The sequence below is a fragment of the Microcaecilia unicolor genome, chromosome 8, assembly GCF_901765095.1.
Source record: "Microcaecilia unicolor chromosome 8, aMicUni1.1, whole genome shotgun sequence".
NCBI lineage: Eukaryota > Metazoa > Chordata > Amphibia > Gymnophiona > Siphonopidae > Microcaecilia > Microcaecilia unicolor.
This window is the reverse complement of record NC_044038.1, coordinates 23,669,296-23,696,464: the sequence shown is the minus strand read 5'-3', so window position 1 is coordinate 23,696,464 and position 27,169 is coordinate 23,669,296. Positions and strand designations below refer to the sequence as shown.

The 27,169-nt window shown below is 39.8% G+C and overlaps 1 protein-coding gene across 1 annotated transcript in view; it reads left to right on the top strand.

The window, feature by feature from the left end:
• Positions 1–24,648, top strand: part of FAM20C (FAM20C golgi associated secretory pathway kinase) — a 155,426-nt gene extending 130,778 nt beyond the window's left edge. Inside the window, exons 7-10 of the mRNA XM_030211342.1 lie at positions 3,626–3,735; positions 13,231–13,312; positions 14,397–14,456; positions 23,402–24,648. Coding sequence (XP_030067202.1) covers positions 3,626–3,735; positions 13,231–13,312; positions 14,397–14,456; positions 23,402–23,654 — 505 coding nt within the window. The 3' untranslated portion in view covers positions 23,655–24,648. The remainder of the gene's footprint in view (positions 1–3,625; positions 3,736–13,230; positions 13,313–14,396; positions 14,457–23,401) is intronic.
• The last annotated feature ends 2,521 nt before the right edge of the window (positions 24,649–27,169 follow it).

The window sequence follows — 27,169 nt, the reverse complement described above, 5'->3', positions numbered from 1 at the left end:
GATCGGTCTGGGGAGGGCATTCCAGAGTTGGCTGCCTAAGAAGAAGAAGTTGGATCCATAATAGGTTTTGTACCTGAGTCCTTTGCAATTTGGGTAATGTAGATTGAGGTAGGTTCGCAAAGTTTCGGACATGTTTCTGGTGGGAAGGTCAATCAGATTAAGCATATAGTCCGGGGATTCCCCGTGAATAATCTTCTGGATTAATGTGTGGACCTTGAAGATGATTCTTTCTCGGATAGGGAGCCAGTGAAGTTTTTGTCGAAGGGGTGTTGCACGTTCAAATCGTGGTTTGCCAAAAATGAGTCTTGCTGCTGTATTTTGGGCAGTCTGAAGTTTTTTCAGGATATGAGTCTTGCAGCCTAAGAAGATGCTGTTACAGTAGTCAGCGTGGGTAAGTACCGTGGACTGCACCAGGTTCCGGAATGTTTTCAGGGGAAGGTATGGTTTTACGCGTTTCAGTGTCCACATCATGTTGAACATCTTTTTAGTAGTGTATTTCGCGTGATTTTCAAGCGAGAGATGTTTATCTAGTGTTACTCCGAGGATCTTCAGGTTGTCAGATATGGGGATTGTGATGCCGGAGGTGTTAAGGTTGGTTGGGAGGAGTGCGGTGTGTTGAGAGGAGAGGATTAGGCATTGTGTTTTCTCTTTGTTCATTTTCATCATAAAGGCGTTGGCCCAAGAGGTTAAGATGTGCATGCCCAAGGATATTTTGTCAGAGATTTCTGTTAGATTAGATTTGAAGGGAATGAATATGGTGACATCATCGGCGTAGATGAAAGGGTTGAGACCATGTCTGAATAGGGCTTTGGCAAGGGGAATCATCATAAGATTGAAGAGAATCGGTGATAGGGGTGATCCTTGAGGTACACCGCAATTTGGTGACCAGGGAGAGGAGATGGTTGAGGTTGATTTGATTTGGTAAGATCTTGAGGTGAGGTCTCCTATATGCTATATAACTATTTTTTGGACATCAAACCAGCTTGTGATTCATCTAAGCCCAGTATAAATCCAGTTGTGACCAGGGCTTAGAACTAAGGAGTGGGCCCAACTGTTGCAAGGCACCTGAAGCTCTGCCTCAATGACATTATTCAGTTATGACAAGGAGGCTCATTTGTGGTATTGAAGCTTTAGGGCACTGAATCTCAAACTTCTTTCTATGGCAGAACACCTCAAATATTTTTCATATACTGAGGAACCCCACTCCCTCCCCCCCCTCCCCCCCCCCCCCCCCAACACAAGGAGCCCCTCCCTCTCGTGGAACCACACTTAGGCCCTCCACACACCCCCTGGGCCTACCATATTGTTGTTGATCTAGAGAGGGCAGTAGCAATCCCCAGTCGCTTCTGACCATGCTGCCTTTGCTGATAAAATGGCTGCCTGGACCTCCTGTGGCAGTCTCAGCAGCCATTTTGAGATTGGAGCCAGCATGGGCAGGACCGACTGAGGATTGCTCCTACTCCAACTGACATAGAACCCCTGAAGAGAGTTTGTGGAACCCAGCTGGGGAATTATTGTCTTAGAGAATTGCCCTGCTTGTGCCTTTCCCCCCAAAACCAGAATGCATATGTAGTAGTGCTATGCCAGGAGTGCACCATTTCTTTTTCTTCATTTCATTTTCTCCTTTGTTGTTGATGGGAGGGAGGGGGGATTGTGTTGCAATTGTTTTCTGTTTTAATGCATATTATTTTACGTCATGTACATGCACTAAAACGACAACCAGTGCTGCTTGATTAAAATTAGCCATTGCACCAGCTTTCCATCACCTCTGCCTTACTAGCAATCACTAAACGAGAGTTGGACAGGAGCAATCGCCAATCATTCCTGCCACATCACTTCCATATTTAAAAATGGTACCAGCTAACTTGGGATCGACACCTGTGACAGGATTGCTCGTGCCCAACTTCTTATTCTCACGATTGTCAATAAGCTGAGGGGCTCCAGAGGTAGGAAAAAGTCCACAGGTTGGATCAGCCAGCATGGGTCATAAGATTTTTATTATAAATAGTGGCTTCGAAAAGGCCAAGAGTGAAACAAAATTTTCCTCCATTTTTCTTCCATTGCATTTCAAAATGACATATTTCTTCTTCTTCAGACAACTATGCATCTCTCTTCTACAGTACTGTATGTTTGGAGGGAAAAGTTATTTTGTTTAACCTTTTGGAGAGTGACATAGTTCCAAGCCTTCATAATGTCCATCTGCCACAACAGGCTATTTGCGAAGCACTGTACTGCAACATATAATTAGAAACATATATTCTTTTTCTATATAATCATATTGTAGCCTGGTTTCTTTGAAGAAGCCTAGTTTACTTGCACAGCAGTAATGCTTAGGCAAGAATTGAATACAGTATCAAACTCAGCAATATGGAGCATATATCGATGTATCAGATAGGACATAAAGCTAACTGAATGAAGATGTGAAGCCATTGAAATCATAAGCACAGTGGTCAGTGTTGTTAAGATAAAATATATCCTTACAGTGTACAGAGAATCTGATAATGCTTGAATTGTCTGGATCAGCAAAATTATAATTATGTGCAATCCAATAGCCTGATCCAATTAATTGGTTTCCCATGTATTTAATAAAGTGAAATAAAAAGTTGCAAAAACAAGGTAGGTATGCTATAGTGAAAGGTTAATTTCAAAATCCAATTAACACATTTGTACTATCAATAAAAATGGATTAACTTTTGGCTAAGGGCTCTGTTTAACCCTTTGTGCTTCATTCATTGTTTATTGTTCCCCTCATACTGTACCTGCTGTACACCCCTTGGGCATAATTCTTCATAAAGGCAGTTAATAATTCTTAATAAATACATTTTTAGCAACCTTTATTGGGCCAGAGAAATGTGAGTCTTGATTAGGAGTAATGGAAAAGGTTTGCAAATTGGATAGTTTGAACATATAAGGAAATGCTACCATGTTTTGCATGGTTTACTGAAAAAAAAATGAAATTTTTGAACATAGTCCATGTTGCTGTTTATCTGTCATCTGTTACTATTACATCTACCCAGCAAGGTGATTAGAATTGCACTTGCTGCTCTGTGCAGAACATGCAGGTTACCTCCACTATGTCTCTGTTTTAGGATTGTAGCTGCCGCTCTGTGCATATTACACCTCTCTAAGTCATTTGTTTGTCTTTGATCACATCCTCTTATAGTTTGCTTCCTGTGCAAACTCTAGTTCCTGCACAGTGAATCTATATTTGTTTTGTATTTCGCTGTTTGTATGTTTCAGGGTATCAAAATGATTTATCTATTGTACTAAGAACTTCTATCAGGTCAGCCTATAAGATCATGCCTGTTGTGCAAGTTAGACTGAATTATATCTTCACCTCAACCCCTACAAAAAGTTTCTGTTACTTGAAAATGTTTTTACGTTTGGGGAGCGTGCCAGGTGCCCTTGACCTGGATTGGCCACTGTCGGTGACAGGATGCTGGGCTAGATGGACCTTTGGTCTTTCCCAGTATGGCACTACTTATGTACTTATACACTTTGGGCACAAGCAATGAACTTTGTATGTGCAGTGGCAAGTTTTCAAATGATATGCTATTCTTATTTATGTTTTTATTTGAACACCTAATTCTAAAAGTCATTGAATTCAGAACTGCTATACTTTCAGATGGGAAGTTGATCTAGATTATTGTGAAGAGGTTAAGCAGACACCACCCTATAACAGCGGGACCAGACTTCTAGATGTTATGGATATGACCATTTTTGACTTCTTAATAGGTATGTTTCTTTCTCATTTAAAAGTAGCACTCTGTCCACAGTAGCAGAAGAAGTGAAAGATGCATGATCTAATAATTTGTCAAGCAAGCTGCAGTTCATAACTTAAAACTGTAAAAAGAAAACATGTAATCAAGCTTTAGAGACCACATCAGTCCCTTCTTCAGATTGTATGGAACCTGTGACCCTAGAAGCTTTTGCAGATCACCATCTTTTGACAGTGCTGCATTGCTTTGGATTCAATAGTATCACAGCCCACATATCCTATATAATAAAACGCACCTCCAACATTCTGAAGCTGACTGCATGGCTGAGGCATTCCTGCTCTCTGTATCCATCTCCTGAACTGACATCATGTACTTCCGGGTTCGTCACAAGCAGAAGTGACCAACCACATGAGGTTTCTCGGCTTCAGAATGTTAGAGGTGCATTCTATTAAATAGGATTGGTCAGTTCCTTGAAGCACAGCCAGAGCTCAGCGTCCTGCACAGTAACGCTCAGACACCAGAGAGAGAGAGAGGGGGGGGAGGTATCTCTGTCACACACACACACTCTCTCTCTCTCTCTCTCTCTCTCACACACTCTCTCTCTCTCTCTCTCTCTCTCTCACAGTCAATGTCTCTCTCACTCTCACACACTCTATGTCTCACACTGTATCACAGTCACTCACACACTCTCTTGGTCTCATACTCAGTCTCACAGAGAGTCTGTGTCTCACACACACTCTTTCTCTCTCGCACACACTGTATCTGTGTGAAACACACTCTCTCTCACACTGTCTCACATGCGCACTTGCACACACTCTCTCTCTCACAGACACACTCGCACCCAGACTCTCTCTCTCTCTCTCTCTCACACACACACACTCGCACATTCACTCTCTCTCTCACACACAGCCACTCTCACATACACTCTCTCAAACATACACATTTCATTTGTGTCAGAAACGGGCCTTTTTTACTAGTAGCATAAGAATTGTCCAAAGATGGTGATATGCTTAATCATCAAGAGTGCATGACATCTGAATTGTGAAAGCTCATGTACCGCAACATCACTTCATCATACAGTGGTTTGTTACAAATTGCAGCAAGTATGACGATGCTTTTTTTATGTGGTTATGATATTAAATTTGTATTGTAAATGTCCTACACCAGATAGAATTCTTGATTTTGGAGAAGATGGTTTTATGGTTTTAATGGTGTATTTGTGTGTTTATTTTTAACTTGCTGTAATGCCATTTTTTTTCTTGTAGTGCAGAGTTCTAGTAACTATGCAGGATCTGTACTGCCACTAAACTGTACAGAACATTTGAAATTGCTCAGAATAAAATGATGTTGCTAATATTTTATAATTTAACATTTTGAGCAAGTAGCAATAATGTTAATCTTTTGGACTTGGCTTGCATCTAAAGTGAATCACAGCACATCAAAGTCTGTGCCCTGCACTAAAAACACAATGCATTTATTTTATTATATTGTACTGAAACAGCCTGGTGGCTGTAGCATTCAGCAGCCATATTGTATACTACAGCTGGGTATTAAAGGTTTTTTTCAGCCCAGCAGTTTTCTCCTTCTTTTGGGCTTCGAGTACAATCATTGGACTCTCTTGAGCTGAGGCATCATGAGCATTTGTTCACAATCTTTCTCTTATTTTTATAACCCTCCCCCCCCCCAGCTCAGTTCAACCATTGCAGCTAGGAGCCACAAAATCATAGATCCTCGAGGAGTGCAGCTAACATGGATCTGAGTCTGGCCACTGGGTGCCACTTTTGGTGTGTTGGATTCCTTCCTCCTAGACACTGTGAACGTTGCCTCTACAGCATCCCAAGACCTGGCCCAGGAATCAAACTTGGGTCCTTTGCCTCACAGTGTATAGTACTTGACACTGAGCCACATCAGGCTGGTTCTATACTTGTTTCTTAAAGAAGAACTCCCATATACTGTGTTTGGTCAAATTTAGCCAATTGTGAATAAGAGATTCCATTTTATGGAATAAATCACTCAATAGAACCCTTTAAAACTGCTAAGAATTACAGGTCAAAGATTCAACTTGTCAGAGCTATGGTATTTTCAATAATATCACATGGATATGAAAGGTGGACAGTAAAGAGGCAAAAGAGGAAAAAATGATGCTTTTGAATTGTGGTACTGGTGAAGAATACTGCGTATATTGTGGACTGCCCGAAGAACAAATCAGTATCGGAGGAGATCGACCCTAATCTTTCCTTGGAAGCCCAAATATCAAGACTTTGACTTTTCATACTTCAGATACATGTAAATGAAGAGAAAGATCATTAAAGAAAGAGATTATGCTGGGCAAGGTTGAAGGCCAGTGCAAAAGAGGAAGACCAGCAATGTGATGAACCGATATAATAACAACAACTATGGATACCACTATATCAACAATTTAACAACTGTTGCATTTAACATCAACATACCGAAACATAGAAAGTAGCTTCTAATTTGAGGCAAAGAGTTATCTCCTTGAGTGAGCTACCTTTGTACTGAGATTTCCTTGCAAAAGTACTTGAAGTTACAAGATAATATATGTTTATTTTATGAGCCTGTTAATTTTAGGAATTTTCTGAATATGAAAAACAGGCCATGACTGCTGCAGTCTAGTTGATTTAAGGATCTGAGAAGGTCAGAGATACATAGCAATGTTATAAATTGAGCTCCTCTGGTACGTTTGGCTATTTCTACATTTTTTATATAGATCTTTTTGTAATAACTGTTCTTATAGATCTTTTTGTAATAACTGTTCTGTATTTATTAGGCAATGTAGGGGCTCATTTTCAAAAGTCCAAAAAGTGGCACAAAGTGGCAGATGGCTATTTTATTTTGTCAAAATTTCCAAATTGCAATTTTCAAACCCATTTTTAAGACAGTTTTCAATTCTGTTCATATTCATTACATCCAAATCACAAGGGGGCATGCTGGAGGTGGGATTTGGGCGTTCCAAAACTTGAATGTTTTTATCTCATAATGGAACAAAGCAAAAATGTTCAGGGATAAAAGTTAGGTGGTTTGGTCTATCCTGTTTCAATCACGACTAAGTCACAAAAAGGTGCCCTAAATGATCATATGTCCACTGGAGGGATTAAGACATGACCCTCCCCCTTACTTCCCCAGTGGTCACTGTGACCCTCTCCCAACCCCCAAAGATGTGAAAGAAACAGTGCATGCCAGCCTCTATGACAGCTTCAGAAGTTATGGCCAGGCCTATTAAAGCAGCAAGCAGGTCTCTAGAGTATTCTAGTTGTCAATGCAGTGCACTGTAGAGAAAGGCACCCAGGCAAACATCCCACTCTAACTGTTACACTTGTAGTAGAGCATGTGAGCCCTCCAAACCCAACAGCAACAAAGAGAGTCCAAATCTCCCTTAAAAAACACACCAAAAAAGTGTCCATTATCTGGGCTGAAGGCAGTGAGCGGAGCTTGCCGGCATATTGGCCGCCAGCGGAGGAACAATTGCTGTTGCTAGTGAACACTACCCCTGAAGAAGGCCTCTTTGGCCGAAACACGGACCGTGTAGGGTCTTAATAAATGAATTTGGCTTTTTTACATCTGTGATTTTAGTTTGGTCTTTCTGTACATCTTCCGTTCTTGTTGTTTTTTTAGCCCTCCAAACCCCACATATAGGTGACACCTGCAGATATAAGGGCTATTGTAGTTGTGTACAGTAGGTTTTGGTGGGTTTTGGAGGGCTCACCATACAATATAAGGGGGTAACGGTGAGATGTGTACCTGGAACATTTTATGTGAAGTACAGTGCCCCCAAGGGTGCCCCACTGCTCTGCTGGGATGTCTGTGTGGCCAGTCTTCTAAGAGTGCTAACCCCCCCACCCCTCCCCCAATACATCCCAATGGCCTGTTTTATGCATTTTTTTCGTTGAACAATTTTTTTTTAATGGTTCAAAAAGATAGACACACTGAGCACAAAAACATCTAGCAAATGAAACAAAATGTTGGGCATTTTTCTGGTTTGAAAACGGTCATGTTCACTACTACATTTTTCAAAGTTTTCCGCAAAATGTCCAAAATTGTATTTAGATGTGATACCGAAAATGACCCTCTACATATAGTAATCTATAAGATAAATATAACATCGTCTAGAAACCACAAGACAATCTTTAAATGGAGGACATTCTCGGGGAGTAAAAGTAAAAGATTAACCCTTTTACTCACTTGCCATGAAATTTGCTTTACAATCATTTCCATCTTTTGTCATCTCATCTGCAAAACTGTTCAGTAAAGGTGTAGCTGAGTACAATAGCAGAATGCTGTTCTTAGATGGAAACCCTGTGTTACTGCATTCTAGATCATCAGGGGAGGTTGCGGCAGGCAGAGCTCTCGGTAAAAGCCAACAGTGGGACTTCAACATGGCTCTGTCTCACCTCAGCTTAGTATTATTGAATCAGCTCTGTTGGAATTCTTGTCCTAAAAAGTCAGCGACATGGTGGAATCAGTTGCTCTTCTTCACTCAGTTACCACTGATGAGATTTGTAGAAATATAATATGGTCGTGCATTCACTCCTTTACATCATATTACTTTATAGACAATATGTCCTGAAAACACACTGCATTTGTATATGTAGTTCTGGAAAGATTTTTCAGCTAACAGTCAACTCCTCTATAAATAATTATTTATTTAGATTTTGCTCACACCTTTTTCAGTAGTAGCTCAAGGTGAGTTACATTCAGATACTCTGGATATTTCTCTGTCCCAGGAGGGCTCACAATCTAAGTTTGTACCTGAGGCAATGGAGGGTTAAGTGACTTGCCCAAGATCACAAGGAGCAGCAGTGGGATTTGAACCAGCCATCTCTGGATTGCAAGACCGGTGCTCTAACCACTAGGCCACTCCTCCACTCCATGCAAACCAATATTGGGCAATTCCCAGCCTTGGCATGGGATTCTCCATTTGTGTGGTTGATTTGTCCTTTGTATTGACAGAGAATGCAAAGTTGATTACCTGTGATGGGGGTCTCAGTACAAGCATTTTAAAGCAGACATACTTACCTACCTGCCTTCCCAGGGAGTTGTCTACTAAGCTAGGCATTAGACTGAAATAATTTGTGAGATAGCAGCTACAAGGGAAGTTCCATACGTGCTCAGAAAATTCTTCTGGTTTTGTTCTTAGCTCTGTGATACTTACTTGTTAGTGCCATTGGATTATATTGCCCATTTACTAGATTTTCCCTACTGTCTTTGGAGATCTCCCATTACAGATAAGCACCTCAACTGCATAGTAGATACTAAAATAAACATCACAGTTATAGAAATAATACCTTGAGGGCACCTAAGTACGAAACAAAAGGTACAAAAAGTTCACAAAAACTGTATTGTTCTGGCCGCCACAATGAACACAAACATCATATCAACATTTAAATGCTGATAAGAAAGCAATTTGCCTTTTTTTTAATAGAAAATTAGATTATGATATCAGGATCAGTAACTAATGTATTAGATTCTTATTTACACCAAAAGTAATGAACACATCTGGTGCTCTATTCCCAAAGACATTTCTCCTGTTCTGTGCATTTGACAAAAATTTGTTTTGAAAATAGTGACTTTTATTGGGAAATGAGGGTTAATAAACATCAGGGTTGATATTCAAAGCACTTTAAATGGCTAGGAGAGGTTCCTGGCAATTAGATAGTAAGTGACGGCAGATAAAGACCTGAACGCCCAACAGTCACATTCATTATCAAATCAAGATTAAATCAACAATGAACGTGAAATTATATACTTTCTTTGGTGTTTCTGGGACATAAACTGTAGAAGTCTCCTGGCTCAGTCCTCATGTTCCAACTACTGGAGTTGCCGTCAAAGCCCACTCCAGCCTATCCGAATCTGTCATGTCATTTGCGGGACACAGACCGTGAAAGTCTGCCCAGCAGGGGGTCCAAGATGGCCGAATAGACAGGAAGCAGAGATTTTTTGCTCCCTAGAATTATTTTCAAACTTCAGCGTTACCTCCTTTTTTCTTACCCATAATTCTGAGAGAGCATGCCTAAGCGAAAGGGGAAACCGAGGGGACCTCCTCTCCCTCGGATGGAGACCCCAGGACCGAGGCAAACATCTATCTCAGCTTTCTTGGCGTCTACACCTGTGGGCGTATCCGCTGCCAGTACGAGGGACAGTACTGGCTTGGAGAGCGATTTTTCGCTCAGTCCGCTGGGTCCTGCTACCCCACCAATCCCACAAGCTACTGGAGCATCGTTGCCAGAGGCTGGAAGTATAGCGCCCCTGAAGGGGAGGCAGGCTCCGATGGAAACAGCAGCTATGGGAGAGAATTGGGAGGAGAGCCAGCTAATGCGAGCCCCAGAGACTGACGCTGACCAGCAAGCGGAATCTCTGCTTTGCGCGGAAGCGCTTCAGCCCCTGAAACGACCGGCCGAAATATCGCTGGAGGCGATATGGACTGCTCTGGAAAACCTTCATAAGGTTTGTACATCCTTTATTACAGTATCATTGAATAATTCTTCTCAGATTAAAGACATGAAAAGCAAAATGGAACTTTTTACCGCTAAACAACTGAATAATGAACAGAATATTTCTAAAATACAAGCTACTCAATCGCAATTGGTGGCTGAAAAATTGTTGATCTCTAGAAAAATTGAGAATTTAGAGAATAGCATGAGAAATTTGAATTTACGGATACTCAATTTTCCGGTGTGTGCTATGATCTCGCCGAAAGAGATGTTCTTCAGACTTTTGAAGGAACAATTAAAATATTCTGAAAAGATGTTACCTCCATTACAAAAAGTATTCTATTTACCGGTGAAAAATACTACAGAAACTTTACAAGAGCCTCAATCGAAAGGAGAAACGCCCACGCTAGACATAACGGCTTTCCTGGAGCAATCCAGGGAAGAGATGAAATTGAGATCAACATTACTTGTGACATTTGTCTTCTTGCAAGACAAAGAAACGCTGTTAAAGAATTATTTTCAGAAAGCAAATGTAGATTTTCTTGGTGGTAAAATTTCTATATTTCCTGATATATCGAAATGGACTCAACAACGCAGAAAGAAATTTCTAGAAATGAAAACGGAAGTGCTTTCTTTACAGGCACGTTTTCAGCTTCGTTTTCCATGTAAATGCTTAGTAATGTTTAAAGATCGGAAATATATTTTCTGTGATGATAAACAATTGAACGATTTTCTTAAAGCCTAGAAGGCAGCCAGATAAGTCCATATGTCTTAGCAGAAAATAGATAATGTAGAGCCTGAGATGTTATCAGAAATTGTTTCCTATTATGCCAAGTCCCTTTGGTTTAACTTTGAATCTTGGATCCCCATAATGTGGGCTAAAGGCACCAAATGTAACCTTGTGTTTTCCTTGTTATAATTTTTCTTTATCATATTTTTTAACTTTGAATCTTGGATCCCCATAATGTGGGCTAAAGGCACCAAATGTAACCTTGTGTTTTCCTTGTTATAATTTTTCTTTATCATATTTTACCTATTGATGTGTTTTGAAAAGATTGTATGTCTTGAATATTATTGCAAATTATAAATAAATAATTTAAAAAAAAAAAGTCTGCCCAGCACTGTCCTCACATTCCAAATTACTAGAGTCCTCCATCAAAGCCCTCTCCAACCCATCCTAAACTGGGTTGCTATATATGGGACATAGACCGTACAAGCCAGCCCAGTACTGGCCTTAGTTTTTACAGCTAGAGTTGCCATCTAAGCACCATTTGACATGTGAACACATATGCAACCCTTTAAGTTTTGTTTTTTTATGCCATTAATTTTCTAATAAGACATCCTCTGTGTTCATCCCATGCCTTTTTAAATTCCACCACCTGCCTCGGGAGGGCATTCCAGGCATCAATCATCCTCTCCATGAAAAAGAATTTTCTGACATTACTCTTAAGTCTACTACCCCGCAACCTCAATTCATATCCTCTAGTTTTACCATTTTCCCTTCTCTATAAAATATTTGTTTCTATATTAATAGCTTTCAAGTATTTAAACGTCTGTATCATATCGCCCCATCCCTCCTCTCCTCTAGGGATCTTCCAGCCTCTTTTCACATGTCCTTTGGCACAAGCCCAATTTCTGTTGCCTTCCCTTGGACCGCTTCAAGTCTTCATACATCTTTAGCAAGATGTGGCCTCCAAAACGGAACACAATATTCCATGTGGGGCCTCACCAACGACTTGTACAGGGGCATCAACACCTCCTTTCTTCTGTTGGTTATGCTTCTATACAGCCTAGCATCCTTCTGACTATGGCCACCACCTTGCACACTGTATTATTGCCTTCAGATCCTCAGATACTGACACCCCAACGTCCCTCTCCCCAGTCTGTGCAGCACTATCCACGGATATTTAATGGCACTTAGCAGAAGTGTGGCCATGTTCAAGGCGCAGGGGGAGCGGAGAGGGGACCGCCGATGGCACCAGTGAGTGTTTTAAGATCGCATAAAAAATAGACGCCGGTGGAAGTCCGTTTGGGAGCGCGGCCGCTCCCCTGGCATCCCCCCTAGCTATGCCTGTTAACCAGATAGTACCATTGAATATCCTCCCTAACCGCCTATGCCAGAACTGGATAGTTTGTGGGAAGTTATTAGTAAATCTTATTATTTGTAAATCCTAATATTTATACTAGCAGTTATTTATATATCCTGCATTGAACCAATTTGATTGGGAGATGCGAAGGCGGTAGAACGAGAGGACATGAAATGAGATTGAAGGGCAGCAGACTCAAGAAAAATGTCAGGAAGTATTTTTTCACGGAGAGAGTAGTGGATGCTTGGAATGCCCTCCCGCGGGAGGTGGTGGAAATGAAAACGGTAACGGAATTCAAACATGCGTGGGATAAACATAAAGGAATCCTTTTCAGAAGGAATGGATCCTAAGGAGCTTAGCCGAGATTGGGTGGCAGAGCCGGTGGCGGGAGGCGGGGATGGTGGTTGGGAGGCGGGGATAGTGCTGGGCAGACTTATACGGTCTGTGCCCTGAAAAGGACAGGTACAAATCAAGGTATGGTATACACAAAAAGTAGCACGTATGAGTTTATCTTGTTGGGCAGACTGGATGGACCGTGCAGGTCTTTTTCTGCCGTCATCTACTATGTTACTATGTAACAGTGGTATATATGAGTTGGTATTGTATTGTATTGTAAAATAAACACCTACATCAACAAAAGAATTATGCAATGATGGTGTAAAATATGAGATATTCTTATACATGTGTAGTACAATATGTTTGAATCATTTTACTGATATCTCTAAAATAATTATAGAGTTCAGTTTTTTCTTCTGGGAACACCTTCTTTGGTCACTATAAAGTTACATTTGATTCTACTCAGATGAGTCAGAACACTTTGCTGTTCTTCGACCATAACATCCCTTTAACTTGCTTGGTAGAAATAAAGGAAACAGAAATTATTCTGTACTGTTATGTTTGTGGTTCTTACTTTTCTACTTGTTCATTCTTGAAATAGCAAAATTATTCTAATGAAGTCTGCTTCCTATTCTGCAGGAAACATGGACAGACATCATTATGAAACATTTGAAAAGTTTGGAAATGAAACATTTATCATCCATCTGGACAACGGTCGAGGGTAAACACACTTATATTACTGATCAATAATGTCCGCAGGCTAATGAGAGCCTTTTGAAATGTACCCCTCAACTGATGATATGAATACACCCCAACTAAGGTTCTATTCCTGCAAAAAATGTTCACAACAAATGGTGGACGGATTACATATTCCTTGATGCCAAGCATCAGGCCTCAACAAATGGATGAAATCTTTACTCTATTTTTAGGAAGGGAGATTATATTGGAGCATGTTTTATATTTTTAACCAAGGCCTCATAGTGCAATTGGTAAATCACTTGCCTACTGCCCTCATGACCTGAGTGGGATTTCTGTCAGGTAGCCAGCAACTGGCCATCTCAGCCATTCAGGTAAAGGAGTACCCTGCCTTAGGTGATGGGGGAGTGATAAACAAGACTAGGGAAGGCAAAGGCAAACCACCCCACAAATAGTCTGCCCAGAAAACGTCACACAAGTGGTGGCCCCTAGTAGTTGTGCAGGGGACCACCTTTACCTTTAATCATTGTTCAGCTTAGGTTGCTGCAGAATCCTTTGATCTGTTCTATTTGTTCTGTAAATGAAAATTGATAATTGGTTGCATACTAGTAACATTTCCTTAAATGTTCCATTATGTTAGTCCTATGAAGGCTGGAAGGGGAATTCTCTTCTTTAAGATTATTTTTTTTTTATTGGCATCAATACGAGACAGTACTCTACAATTCCAAATAGTATTATTATTTATGAACTTTTGCCTTAGCTAACAGTATAATCTGCTAGTGGCAGGCCAACTGAGTTAGCACAGTGCAGTTCCTTTGTAGTTTCTTTGATCACCTCATCCAATTTAGGGATTGAAGGCAGATGGGATAACATACAGATCAAAAGAGTCAGAGGTCAAAATAGACTACTGTGATCAGTATTTTGCATGGACCATAAAACAGAGATGCCAGATAACAGAAGAATATTGGCTAGACTCGGACCAGAAAATAATAGAATAAGAAACCTTAGTTCCAGAAAATGAGCAACTCCTATGTATGCTAATTTTTAGAAGAAAAAAATTGCAGAACAATCTTGAGATATGTCGTAACTGCATTTTCTTCTTTCAAAAGGTTTGGGAAGTATTCACACGATGAGCTCTCTATCTTGGTGCCTTTAAATCAGTGCTGCAGGTATATTTCATCAGAGTATTTGCCCACAATTCTTTCAACATATAAAATGCTATACAAGAACCTAAGTTTTCTATATATATATACTAGTAAAAAAGGCCCATTTCTGACACAAGTGAAACGGGCGCTAGCAAGGTTTTCCTCGGAGTGTGTATGTTTGAGAGAGTGTATGTGAGAGTGAATGTGCGAGTGTGTGTGTGTGTGAGAGAGTGAGTGAGTCTGGGTGTGAGTGTGTGTGTGAGAATGAGAGTGTGTGCAAGTGCGTATGTGAGACACAGTGTGAGAGAGAGTGTGTTTCACACAGATACAGTGTGTGTGAGAGAGAGAGTGTGTGTGAGACACAGACTCTCTGTGAGACTGTATGAGACCAAGAGAGTGTGTGAGTGACTGTGTGACATGTAGAGAATGAATGTGATACAGTGTGAGACATAGAGTGTGTGAGAGACAGTGTGTGAGAGTGAGAGAAAGACATTGACTGTGAGAGAGAGAGAGAGTGTGTGTGTATGTGTGTGACAGAGATACCTCCCCCCCCCCCCCCTCTGGTGTCAGCCTCCCCCTCTCTCTCTGGTGTCTGAGCGTTACTGTGCAGGATGCTGAGCTCTGGCTGTGCTTCAAGGAACTGACCAATCCTATTTAATAGAATGCACCTCCAACATTCTGAAGCCGAGAAACCTCGTGTGGTTGGTCACTTCTGCTTGTGACGAACCCGGAAGTACATTATGTCAATTCAGGAGATGGATACAGAGAGCAGGAATGCCTCAGCCATGCAGTCAGCTTCAGAATGTTGGAGGTGCGTTTTATTATATAGGATGTTAGAGAGCTGCACAGGAACTGGGTTAGCGGGAATCCTGTAGGGATCCCCTCCAGGTGCTACGGGGTTCCCACAGAAGTATAGTACCAGGCCAGCCTACCTGTCTTTTCCTTGTGTTTCTGAGCTAGCTTAGCAATTATAATAGCAATAAACAATTTAATGGATATGGTTGATAGCATTGAAATCCCCATAAGCACTAAGAGGAGAAGCTATCAATATGTTGTTGGGTTATTGTAGTACAGGGACAGGCAGGGATGGAGGAGATTCCAGTGGGGACGGGTGGGAACAGGTAAAATTTCTGTCCCCATGCAACTCTCTAATATATGTGTAAGAAAGAGGATAGCATTGACAAAGTAGCGGTTTTAAAAGGCCTGATTGAAAACTGCCACCCACAAATATAGCTAAATACACACCTTTAGCCACATTTAAAGGAGGATTAAGTTGGAGGAAGGAAATAGCATACATACATGGTATTTCTTAAATTAGCATACCATTTTCACCCACTTGGTAACTCACATATGTAGCAAGTGCAAACTAGGTGGGTGCTTTTAAACACACATAGGACCAGATTCTACAATTTAATTTGGTGCTCAATGCTAATCTATAAAGGGCACTCAGGATGAGCACTCTTTATAGATTAGCATTGTGCATTGAAGTTGGCGCTCAGCTTTCAGCGCAAGGACTTATGCCAGCTGAAACCTGGTGTAAATCCTGGCATGCAAATTGGGCGCGGAATCCCACTATTCTGTACAACTGCGCATCTCTTTTGTGAAGGCCCCTGACCCACCTATGCCCATCCCATGTCCACACCCCCTTCTGAGTTTCATACGATACAATTTAGGTGTCCATTGTTACAGAACAGCGCATAGCCCGATTGGCACCCAAATATTAATTAGTGCCAATTAAGTGCTTAAATCCAATAAGTAAATCATTGGAGCCCATTAGCTAATTATATTAGGCGCCAATGTGCGATTTTTGCCCTATTTGTTATAAACACACACTGTTCAAAATGACAAATAATATATTCTAAACTAAATATATGACTAAAGCTGATATAGTAGTGGAAATTAAGGGGCCCTTTTACTAAGCTAATGTAAGCACTAACACGTGCTTACCATATGGCGCGCTCAGGCGTCCTGTGGTAGTTTTGGCATCTGTGCGCGCTTTCCACCCACTAAAAAATACTTTTTATTTATTAACGCTGGAGGTATGTTTGTGGGTGGAGAGTAGGTGTGCCCATCATTAATCTGTTAGTGCAGTAGCCAATTAGCACACTAATTGGCTGGTGCACTAGCCAATTAGCACATGGTTAGCATGTTAGCCCTTATTGCCTAGAAAATAGGAGTAATTAAGGGCTTGCGTACTAATGGCCATTTGCTAATGAGAATATTATGGCCGCTTACTAATAAGAAAATTAGTTAAGAGCTCATGCACATGGCCATTATTTCAAAAATGGAAAATGTGGCCATTTTACAGCAATGCTAAAAATGGCCTCAGGGCATGGGAAACCCATGCACTAGTTATAGCACAGGCCACTTTTTAATACAACTTAGTAAAAGGGCCCCTAAGTGATCTGTTTACCAAGCTAAGGGCTCAGGTGGTGCCAGTTTTGAAAACAGAGCTTTAGGGGTAGGAGCAAATGGGACTGCTTCTACCTGTATGCATACTCCCATACTGGACACCCAGGGATGGATGCTGGGGGAAGAGAACAAAGGGGAGTGAAGGCTTGGGAATAACACCTTTCCCTACTTTGGAGTCATTTTACTAAGCTGTGGTAAGTACTAACGTGTGCTTACTGCAGCAAAAAATGCCTTACCAAAGGGTGTGCTGAGGCATCCCGTGGTAATTTTTGCATATGTGTGCACTACCAACATGTTATAAAATATTTTTTTATTTTTTGGTGCAAGAGGTGTTTCTGAGGGCAGAGAGTGAGCATGTTCTGTGCTAACTGGTTAGTTCAGCTACATTGCCATGCACTGATTAGCACATGGTTAGTGCATGAACCCTTACTGCTTACAAAATAGATGGTGGTAGGATCTCACATGCTAATGGGAAAATTAGCAAGTGGAAAACAAAACCTCACCGACTTATAGACATCAGCAAATAAGTGAGACAAAGAAAACGAGGATATCCAAAGCTGTGTGTAGGACCTTTAATACAGTCACAAAATTAACACATCAAGGACCCGACACGGGCGTGTTGCAGCATGTGAGCCTGCTTCAGGGGTCAACAAACCTTATAAAAACAGAATACCAATAAATGTACTATAAATAAAAAAGTAATAATACATCTAAAATATACACTTCGGTAGCATTTTAAGCTCATGTTAGAAATTAGCTGGTTGTAAATGCCAAGACGCTCATTATATTCCTGTGGGCATCTTGGCGTTTACCACCAGATGATTTCTACCATGAGTTTAAAACGTTACCGTGGCTTAGTAAAATACCCCCCAAAACTTTGATAAAAACACACATAGCACCCCATACAAAGAATAAAATTGTGATTATATTAGGGACAATTAATAGAATACAAAAATAAACCAATTTGTTTAAAAAAAATCTGAATAATATTGATTTATAAAAGTATAAAAAATATCAATAAATATAGGTAAAAATAAACATAAGAAAAATCATGTTTAAAACTCATATTTAAAAAATCATATTTAGAAAACCTTATTTTTCTTATGTTTATTTTTACCTATATTTATTGATATTTTTAGAAATCAATATTATGTAGTTTTTTTTATGTATTGGTTTATTTTTGTATTCTATTAATTGTCCACAATGTAATCACAATTTTATTCTTTTTATGGGTGTTGTGTTTTTATCAAGGTTTTTATGTTTTAGATGTATTATTACTTTTTTATGTATGGGCAAATGCATTCCAATTAAAACTCAACACAGAAAAAACACATTGCGTCATCCTCTCATCCCAACACAACACAAATAAACCCACAAACTTAAACACTCCAGATTACACCCTCCCTCTTTCAGACAGCCTGAAAATTCTTGGGGTCATAATCGACCATAATCTTACATTCGAGAGCCAAGTGAACTCTACAACCAAGAAACGCGTGAAACAATTCTTCCCGAGGGAAACTTTTCGCAACCTGATACAATCAATGGTACTAAGCCACGTTGACTACTGCAACGGAATCTATGCGGGATGCAAAGAGCAACTCTTAAAGAAACTTCAGACCGCCGAAAACACAGCAGCTAGACTTATATTTGGAAAAACACGATTCAAAAGCGCCAAACTCTTCCGAGAAAAACTACACTGGCTTCCAATCAAAGAACACATAGCTTTCAAAATCTGCACCCTGGTCCATAAAATTATCTATGGCGAAGCCCCGGGTTACATGGCCGACCTCATAGACCTCCCAACCAGAAACGCAGCCAGATCAACACGAACATACTTAAATCTCCACTACCCAAGCTGTAAAGGACTCAAATATAAATCAATTTATGCATCCAGCTTCTCCTACATAAGTACACAATTGTGGAATGCATTACCAAAAGCTGTGAAAACAATGTACGACCATCTTAACTTCCGGAAAACACTAAAGACCCACCTGTTCGAAAAGGCATACCCTACCGACCCAACTTAAGTACCCAAACCCTGCAACACAACGTAACCCAAGCTCATAATGAACACTATATATCTCTTCTTCTCTACTATTCCCAATGTCTCTGTAACTATGAACCTTATTTATTTATTTATTTGTTGCATTTGTATCCCACATTTTCCCACCTCTTTGCAGGCTCAATGTGGCTTACAATACATCATGAATAGTGAGAATACATGAGAAGTATGCATTTAGTATAACAGAAGGATTTTGGGTAACATGATAATGGTAAAACATGATAGTATTTTAGCAAGCAATCATAGTAAGAAATAATTAAGAATTGTATAAGAATTATATAGAAAGTGTGCATTTAGTAATAGTGAAAAAAGCATGATAGTGGTTTGGCAAGCAAATATTGTAAGGGCAGTTCTGGGTATGTGTACAGGAGTTCATAATTGTTGATGCTTGTATGCCTTGTTGAAGAGATGGGTCTTCAGTAGACTTCAGAAGTTGGCTACAACATCACTTTGTATTTGTTTCTCTACCGGAGTTGGCGTAATCCTTCACGGTACTATGTAAGCTACATTGAGCCTGCAAATAGGTGGGAAAATGTGGGATACAAATGTAACAAATAAATAAAATAGTACATTTATGGGTATTTGTTCTGTTTTTTAAGGTTTGTTGACCCCTGCAGCAGGCTCACACGCTGAAACACGGCCGTGTCGGGTCCTCGATGTGTTAATTTTGTGACTATATTAAAGGTCCTGCACACCAAGCTTTAGATATCCTCGTTTTTTTTGCTTCACTTTTTTCTGTTGAAAATTAGCAGATGGCCATTAATAGTGAAAATAGAAAAATCGGCCATTTTACCCCTGTAGTAAAAATGGCCTTAACACACGGGAATGACCCATATAAGGGCGTGCTAAGACCACTTTTTACTGCAGTTTGGTAAAAGGGCCCCCTTGTTAGGGGGGACATGCCCCTCATCCCTATTCTGTAACCAATTTCCCCCAGAGGGGAGCCTTTTAGTTGCACCAGGCTTACCCCTTTAAGTTTCTCCTTGGGAGCATCTGCCTGCATGTTAGTGGGCATGTTATCCTGGGATAAAACTAACATCATCTCTGGAGATATTGCTAACATTCCATGAATAATACAACTTGTGAAGTTAAAAAAATTTTTTTTTTTAAACCAAGCTATGTCATTCAATTTGCATAGTGATGAAGCCAAAAGGAAGAGATCCAGGCATGCCATGCACAAAAATAGGAAGGGGACAATTCTATAACATGGCACCAAGATATAGGCACTTACCACCGATTCTATAACAGCACTTAGAACGGCTGATGTAAGTTGTCAAACCTCAGTGCAGTATGCAATACCCACAATTGATAGAACGCGATACATTACACATGTGGCTTGGTGACATGCCCATGGCCTGCCCATGCTCCGCCATGTATATGCTCCCTCGCAGTTACACACTAAGAGCTCGATTCTATATATCGCGGCTTGATTTCCACACAGAAATCAAAGCATATTCTACAAAGTGTGCTTTCATTTAGGGGGACATTACAGAATACAAAAGATCGGCCCGCACATTTCTTAATCTACACTTCCCCAGCTGTAAAGGACTAAAATACAGACTAACACATGCGACCAGCTTTTCCTGCATGAGCACGCAGCTGTGGAATGCACTACCAACCAAATTGAAAACAATTAACGAAATAACTAACTTTCGCAAATCTCTGAAAACCTATCTCTTCAACAAGGCCTACCACGAGAATTCATAGCTTAATTATAACACTTCACCACTCCACCCTTATTCTGAATGTCTTCTTTTTATAATTGTTTGCTTGGTTCTTCTTTGTCATCCTTGATCTCTTTGTAACACCAATTGTATCGTTTACCCTAGAATGGCGATGCCATAACAGGTCTTTGTAAGCCACATTGAGCCTGCAAATAGGTGGGAAAATGTGGGAAATGTGGGATACAAGTGCAATAAATTTTTGTTTTTTATTTTTGTTACATTTGTACCCCGCGCTTTCCCACTCATGGCAGGCTCAATGCGGCAGGCAATGGAGGGTTAAATTTAAGGGCCTTATTACAGAATGAGGGGAGAAAGTGTATAAAGTGTGTTAATTGGGACTAATGTGAGAAAACCAAGTCACTTAAGTACCATTTATGTGCTTAATTTATGGAATACTGGCACTTATGCATGTGTACACTTACACGCGAAGAGCGCTCAGCACTATTCCATAAGTGTACAATACACCTAAGTTGTGGCACCGAGTTATAGAACTGCACATTGTTTTATTGCTATAACACAACTTATTAAATAGCTTGCAACAGAAGATATATATGAGATTTCACTTACGGAACATGATTTTAACAATGATTGTCCTTTTCTAATTGCCTTCTGTAAGCTATCCAGCAGTATAATTTTAAGATCTCCTAATGGCAACAGTAAACAGAGATGCCCAAGCCAGAAAAACAGCATAGTCAATATGACTGAATATAGTTTCTCACTTTGTGGCAGTTCTCAGTCTGATATCAAATGAGTGAAGATTGCCTTCTTTATTACAGAAGATGATTGTGTGAACGATCACAGCAGTGTAATATTTTGTGACCTAGCAACTTCTGCACTGTTATAAGTAAAATAAATGGCTGTGCTAACCCTCAGGGCATACGATTTCTAAGGCTTCTTTATCACTAGATGTTGGGGTTTTGTGACGGTGTTATCACTGTACATTTCATCTTGGACAGTGTACATTAAGAAGTCGAGGTGACCTACCAGTGAATTCTACTGTTCTCATTGTCTTCCAGATGTGGGGGCATCTCCAAAAATACCCAAACTATAACATTCTTCCAACAGTTATATTATACATAACTATGCATCAGAATACACTACTCCTCCAGTCTACTCAACTGAAAAAAAAAGCCTGTTAAGATGAACTGAAAATGTTGAAGAAATCTCTTGTAATGATACATACATTACAATTTCCAATATTTTGAAATAATGAGATTCTTTAGAGAAAGCAAATATTACATCTTAACTGCTTTTGAGTTACGAGTGCATATAATGCAGCTGTCAAAATCATTTTATCTATAAATTGTTAGATTTTTTTTTCAGGGATACAGTGCACATGAAACACATGCATAAAGCCATTTTATAATCATACTCTCTAATGAATATACTACCTGAATATAACTTGCCTTGAACTGCAGATGAAAAAAGCATGAGTCAAATTCAAATAAACAAATTCGTTACTAGAGTAAGGGGCTCTTTTACTAAGGTACAGTAGGCCTAATGTGGGTAAAAGGGCACTACTGTGGGCAGTGTTAAGGTGTCCTGTGGTAGTTTGGCCATCAGCATGCACTACTCTCACGGTTAAAAAAAAAAAAATTTTGCCTCAGGAGGTGTTTCTAGGGGCAGAGAGTAGGATGGCTGCGCTAATTGGATAGCATGAGCACATTACAGTGCACTATCCAATTAGTGCAAGAGTAGCACAGGAGCCCTTATTACCTCCTAAATAGGTGGCGGTAATAGCTATGTGCTAATGGGGAAATTAGCATGTGGCCATAAAAAAAAAACATCACGGCCATGCTAGAAAGTGGCTGAAGTGCACAGCAAGCTCATGTGTTACTCGCAGCTCTGGCCACTAGCGTGGCTTAGTAAAAGGACCCCTGAGTTTATTTTCTCTGCATAATAAAAGAGCCTGTGAATGCTGACACACATGGTCCTATGACCTTGTCAGGAATCCAAGCTGGGATATAAGTTTTCATGAAATATTCAAGCCAATATTATTTTGCTTATTTTAATGAACTTTAAACACAAAAGGGTAAATTCTAAAAGATCACCTAAAGTTAGGCGCTAACATCAATTTTGTGCATATTTGCTGTAATAGAATACTAGCGTAAGTCGACATAGGCAGGAATTTTAGGCATGGCCATTTATGTCCTGTCAGTGGCAGGTGTAAAGGTCCGCAACTAAATGTCACAGTTGCACGCATAACCGACAAGAATCTCTAAGTTTAGCATTTAAATGTTTGTCATGCCTCTGAGCCACCCATACCCCCCCCCCCCCCCCCCCCCCACATGCACACTCAATTGTACATACATGCTATAGATTTTAAGCACTAAGTTCATAGAGTGGTAACTAAATGCAGTTACATACATAACTGCAAATTAGTGCCAATTAACAGTGATTAGTTAATGCCAATTAGAGCCTAATTTGCCAATTAAGTTACACGCATAACTGTACAATTTTGAGCACTAAACATGAAAATTTGAGTGCAAGATTATAGAATTAAAAGGAATATGTGTGTTTTTTTTCTCTGTGTTCTTGACTTTTTAAAATTAAAACATCATTGTTGCAGTATGAAGATGCCTTACTGAAATGACCTAAATTTGTACCAAGAATCTTTTAAAGGGACCTGTTTGTTTATATATTCTGACATAGGTTTTCTAGGAAGGACTGATGTAATTTATCCCAGTGGTACATACCATCACTAATACATTTTCCATGAACTTGCACATTCACATGGTTTTTTGATATACATTTTTGTTCCTCTTTCACAGAATAAGGAAGTCTACTTATCTGCGATTACAATTATTGGCTAAGGAGGAGTACAAACTAAGTTACTTAATGGAAGAATCCTTACTGAAAGACAGTATAGCACCTGTTCTCTACCAACCACATCTAGAGGCCATGGACAGAAGACTACGTATTGCTCTGAAAGCTGTTAATGACTGCATTGAAAAGAAAAATTACAATGATGTGGTTGAAAATGATATTGACATTGACATTAACACGATCACATCTAAGAGGTAGTAAAATAAAACATGAGCTTTTTTTTTTTTATTTGGCTAGCCAAGAAGAAAAAAAAAAAGTCTTGCAAAAGACTATGTATTCCACTGTGTGAATTCAATGAATTCAGAAATGAGATATAATTGTTCCCAAAATAGGTAACGTGTAGACTAAGAAGGACTAAATAATTAAGAAAGTATGTTGATTGTAATGCTTTTTATTATAATTAGACTGAGGGCTACGGCATTTTTTCTCTTTCTCTGTCATGGGTGAAAAATGCTTAGCAATTCAGGCCCTAAATAGAGATTAAAGAAAAGCTGAGCTCATGGACCATACAACTTGTTTGGGTAGCAAGCTTATCCTGCCCTTTTGTACAGAAAGGAGGCCTTTATTTAAATATTTTGTATTTATATATGATATATAGATATATATATATTAAAATAAATCACAGACCTACCTACCAAATTAAAGAAAAGAGAAGGTATATTGTTATGGCTCACAGTTTCATGCTGCCAGGGATCCTGTCAGATACTTGCGACCTGGGTTGGCCACTGTTGGACACAGAATACTGGGCTCAATGGACCCCCAGTATGGCGATTTATTTTATGGTGACAGCCCACTTGTTAACACTATACGTATCCTTTATAGATACCTTGTGGTGCTAGCCTTCATTGTCCCACAACCTGAATTTGAATCCTACACTGGGATTTCTGTCAGGTAGCTGGCCTCTGACCAACTCAGCTGTCCATCCACCTTCAGTTGTTAAATGAGTACCTGGCCTTAGCCATGGGGTAAAGATGACTGGGGAAGGCAGAGCAAACCAACCTGCTAATAGTGTTCCAAGAAACCATAACACAAGTGGCGGCCCCCATAAGGTGTTCACAACTTGGTACTTGCGTACCTTTATCTTTATGAACTCTTTAATTGCTTTCACTCACTGCACCTAATGTTAAAAATTACTGTGTCTGTGACTAGTAAGCATTTAAAGGGTAAAGACAAGATCTTGAAAAAAAAAGCAGTATGATGCTTCAATCATAATGAGATTTTGATAAAATGTGCAATGAAAGAAAATACTTGAATGTTGATTTTACAAAGTGATGTAAAATGAAAATATGTAATATTTATCCATAATGAAGCAGCAGCTCTTATCTTTTTAGATTGTCTTAGCAGAGCGGCTGTTTTTCCAATTTTGCTTTTGATAGTTTTGTGTGTGTGTGTATATATATATATATATATATACACACACACACACACGTGGATAAAGGCTGCTTTTTGCAGCTGTAGGCTTACTTTTTGCCGCGTTTTTGTGAAATTGTTTGCAATGTGTTTTAAGTGCAATAAAGAAATGGCAAATGTGTAGCCATGCTGTTCATATAGTTTCACTTTTCCATCTGAGGAAGAACTCAAGAAAAAAAAGAATTTGTGCTCTTATTTCTGCTGGCACTTTGTAGTAATAGATTTGACAGGACTTCTAGTAATGTAACTTAGCATCTTGCCACAGAAGTGCACACTTTATTTTCAATTTCTCTTTGAATTTGCAGCTTTACAGTGGCTTGATGCTGCTGCATATCCCTGTCTGGCATTTATTGTTGTCTATTTGCCAACCCCTCCATATACCCACGCACAAGGAAATAACTGCATTTTATGTTGCAATTCAAAATACCCAAGAAAATTATGGATCTGATGGTTGTTTCTGAGGGAGAAATAATATACATTATTCTACTGTTACCACTACTTTCCATATGAGACCAGACATATGTCACTTACAATGTAAGTTGCCTGTGTCTGGTTACACATACTCGGGGTGAATCTCTCATAAAGGTTGTTACTAAGTTGTAATAAATAAAATATGCAGTGCTGTACAGATATATCCTGTAAAAATAATTTATTTTCTATTATGGATTTTATTAATTTCACATTCCTATTATTTACTTTCAGCACTGAAATTTGCTGCCATTCTTTTCACTATGTCCATACTTTGGATTTGGATTTTAGACTTTACTACTTACATTTCCAAACAGACTCAAGGAATGTTACATACAGGTACGCTAGAGAGGTCATTTTAGATGCATATAGACATGAAAATGGCAGCATTTACACATCTAGATTATATACACAGTGAAAGAGAGGTTTCAGAAAATCACAAATTGCAGGTCTGAAATTTAAAGGGAGGGTGGCAGGAGCAGGAGCAACTCAATTCACAAAATAGAGTGAGGAACACCCTCTGTATAATCAAACACCATAAAGGAATGATGGGGGAAAAGACCTCAGATGCCAAATGATATAAAGTCATAGCATCCAAGCTACAGTACACAACTTCTATCATCGGTCATAAAAACCCCTAACCACACCAATAGTCTTTTTTATGAAAAAAATCCTTAATGGTGCAAAACAATCCCATCAAAAATTGTACAGTGAGGTTTGTGCAACCTAATCAAAAAGGAACTAAATATTAAACTTAGCTTATATAGCAGTCAGAAAGTTGAACTTCACATGTATGGCCATCTAAAGCAGTAAGATCCTGGTCTCAACGGGGACCCGTTTCACCACACAGCTTCCTCAGGGGACTGAATACTGCGAGACCTTCTTTAATGTGATACAGGCCGTTCAACTGCTCAGCCATTCTGCCCTGCGATAGTGTTGTCTGAGTAGACGGCGACCAGGGGTGTACCATGCACGGTGTTTAGTGGAGTGACGAGCAGAAGATTTTGGGAGCAACTGTATCAATAACCTGTTGTAAGATGGAATACCAGGTAGCAGTTTGCTCATCTAAGGATTTAGTAGAGAAGTCTGGTGGGATTGCAAAAAGGGAAGGGGAAAGAGAGGTGGTATTGACTTTGGAGGGGGCCCTAGTCCAATGACCATAGGTCGAAGAAGGTCTCTGGGGGTCAGTGATTAGTCAGAGTTTAAAACAAATTAAAGAGTGGTTGGACCAAGAAAGAGAGGTGGTTGAAAAGGATGTAGGGAACACATTTGAGTCTTGTAAGATAAGAGCCAAATTGAGAATATGACCACTGTTGTAAGGAAAGATCAGATAGAAAGTTGCAGAAGTGCCTGGCTCTATAGTTATTAAAATCATCCACATGAATGTTGAAATCACTTAGGATAAGCAGGTTGTCGGCAGGACTCCCAACCCTCGGCAGACAGAGAGGGGGAGCAATAGAACAGGAGAATGGATAATGAGAATCTACTTTTACAACAAGAATTTCAGGATAAGAAAAAGGGGAAGCAATTTCTGAGACCTTTAAAAAGCATCATAATTTGGGGTAAAACATTCAAAAAGAAGGGATTCTTCCTCTGATCGCAGCCAGGTTTCCGTGAGGCAGAGGAGAGAAATTTTATTATGAGTTAGGAGATCCTGAATCAAAAAGGACTTTGAGCAAAGAGAGTGACAATTAAGAAGGCCAAAGGGTCCAGTCGGATGGTGGGTATGGGTGTCTCTGTGGTGTCTAGAGGGAGGCAGAAGCTATTTCCAGACACTCATGCCTCATCAGTTCAAAATGGTGTCATTAAGGCCAAACTGCCAAATAAGAGGTAGG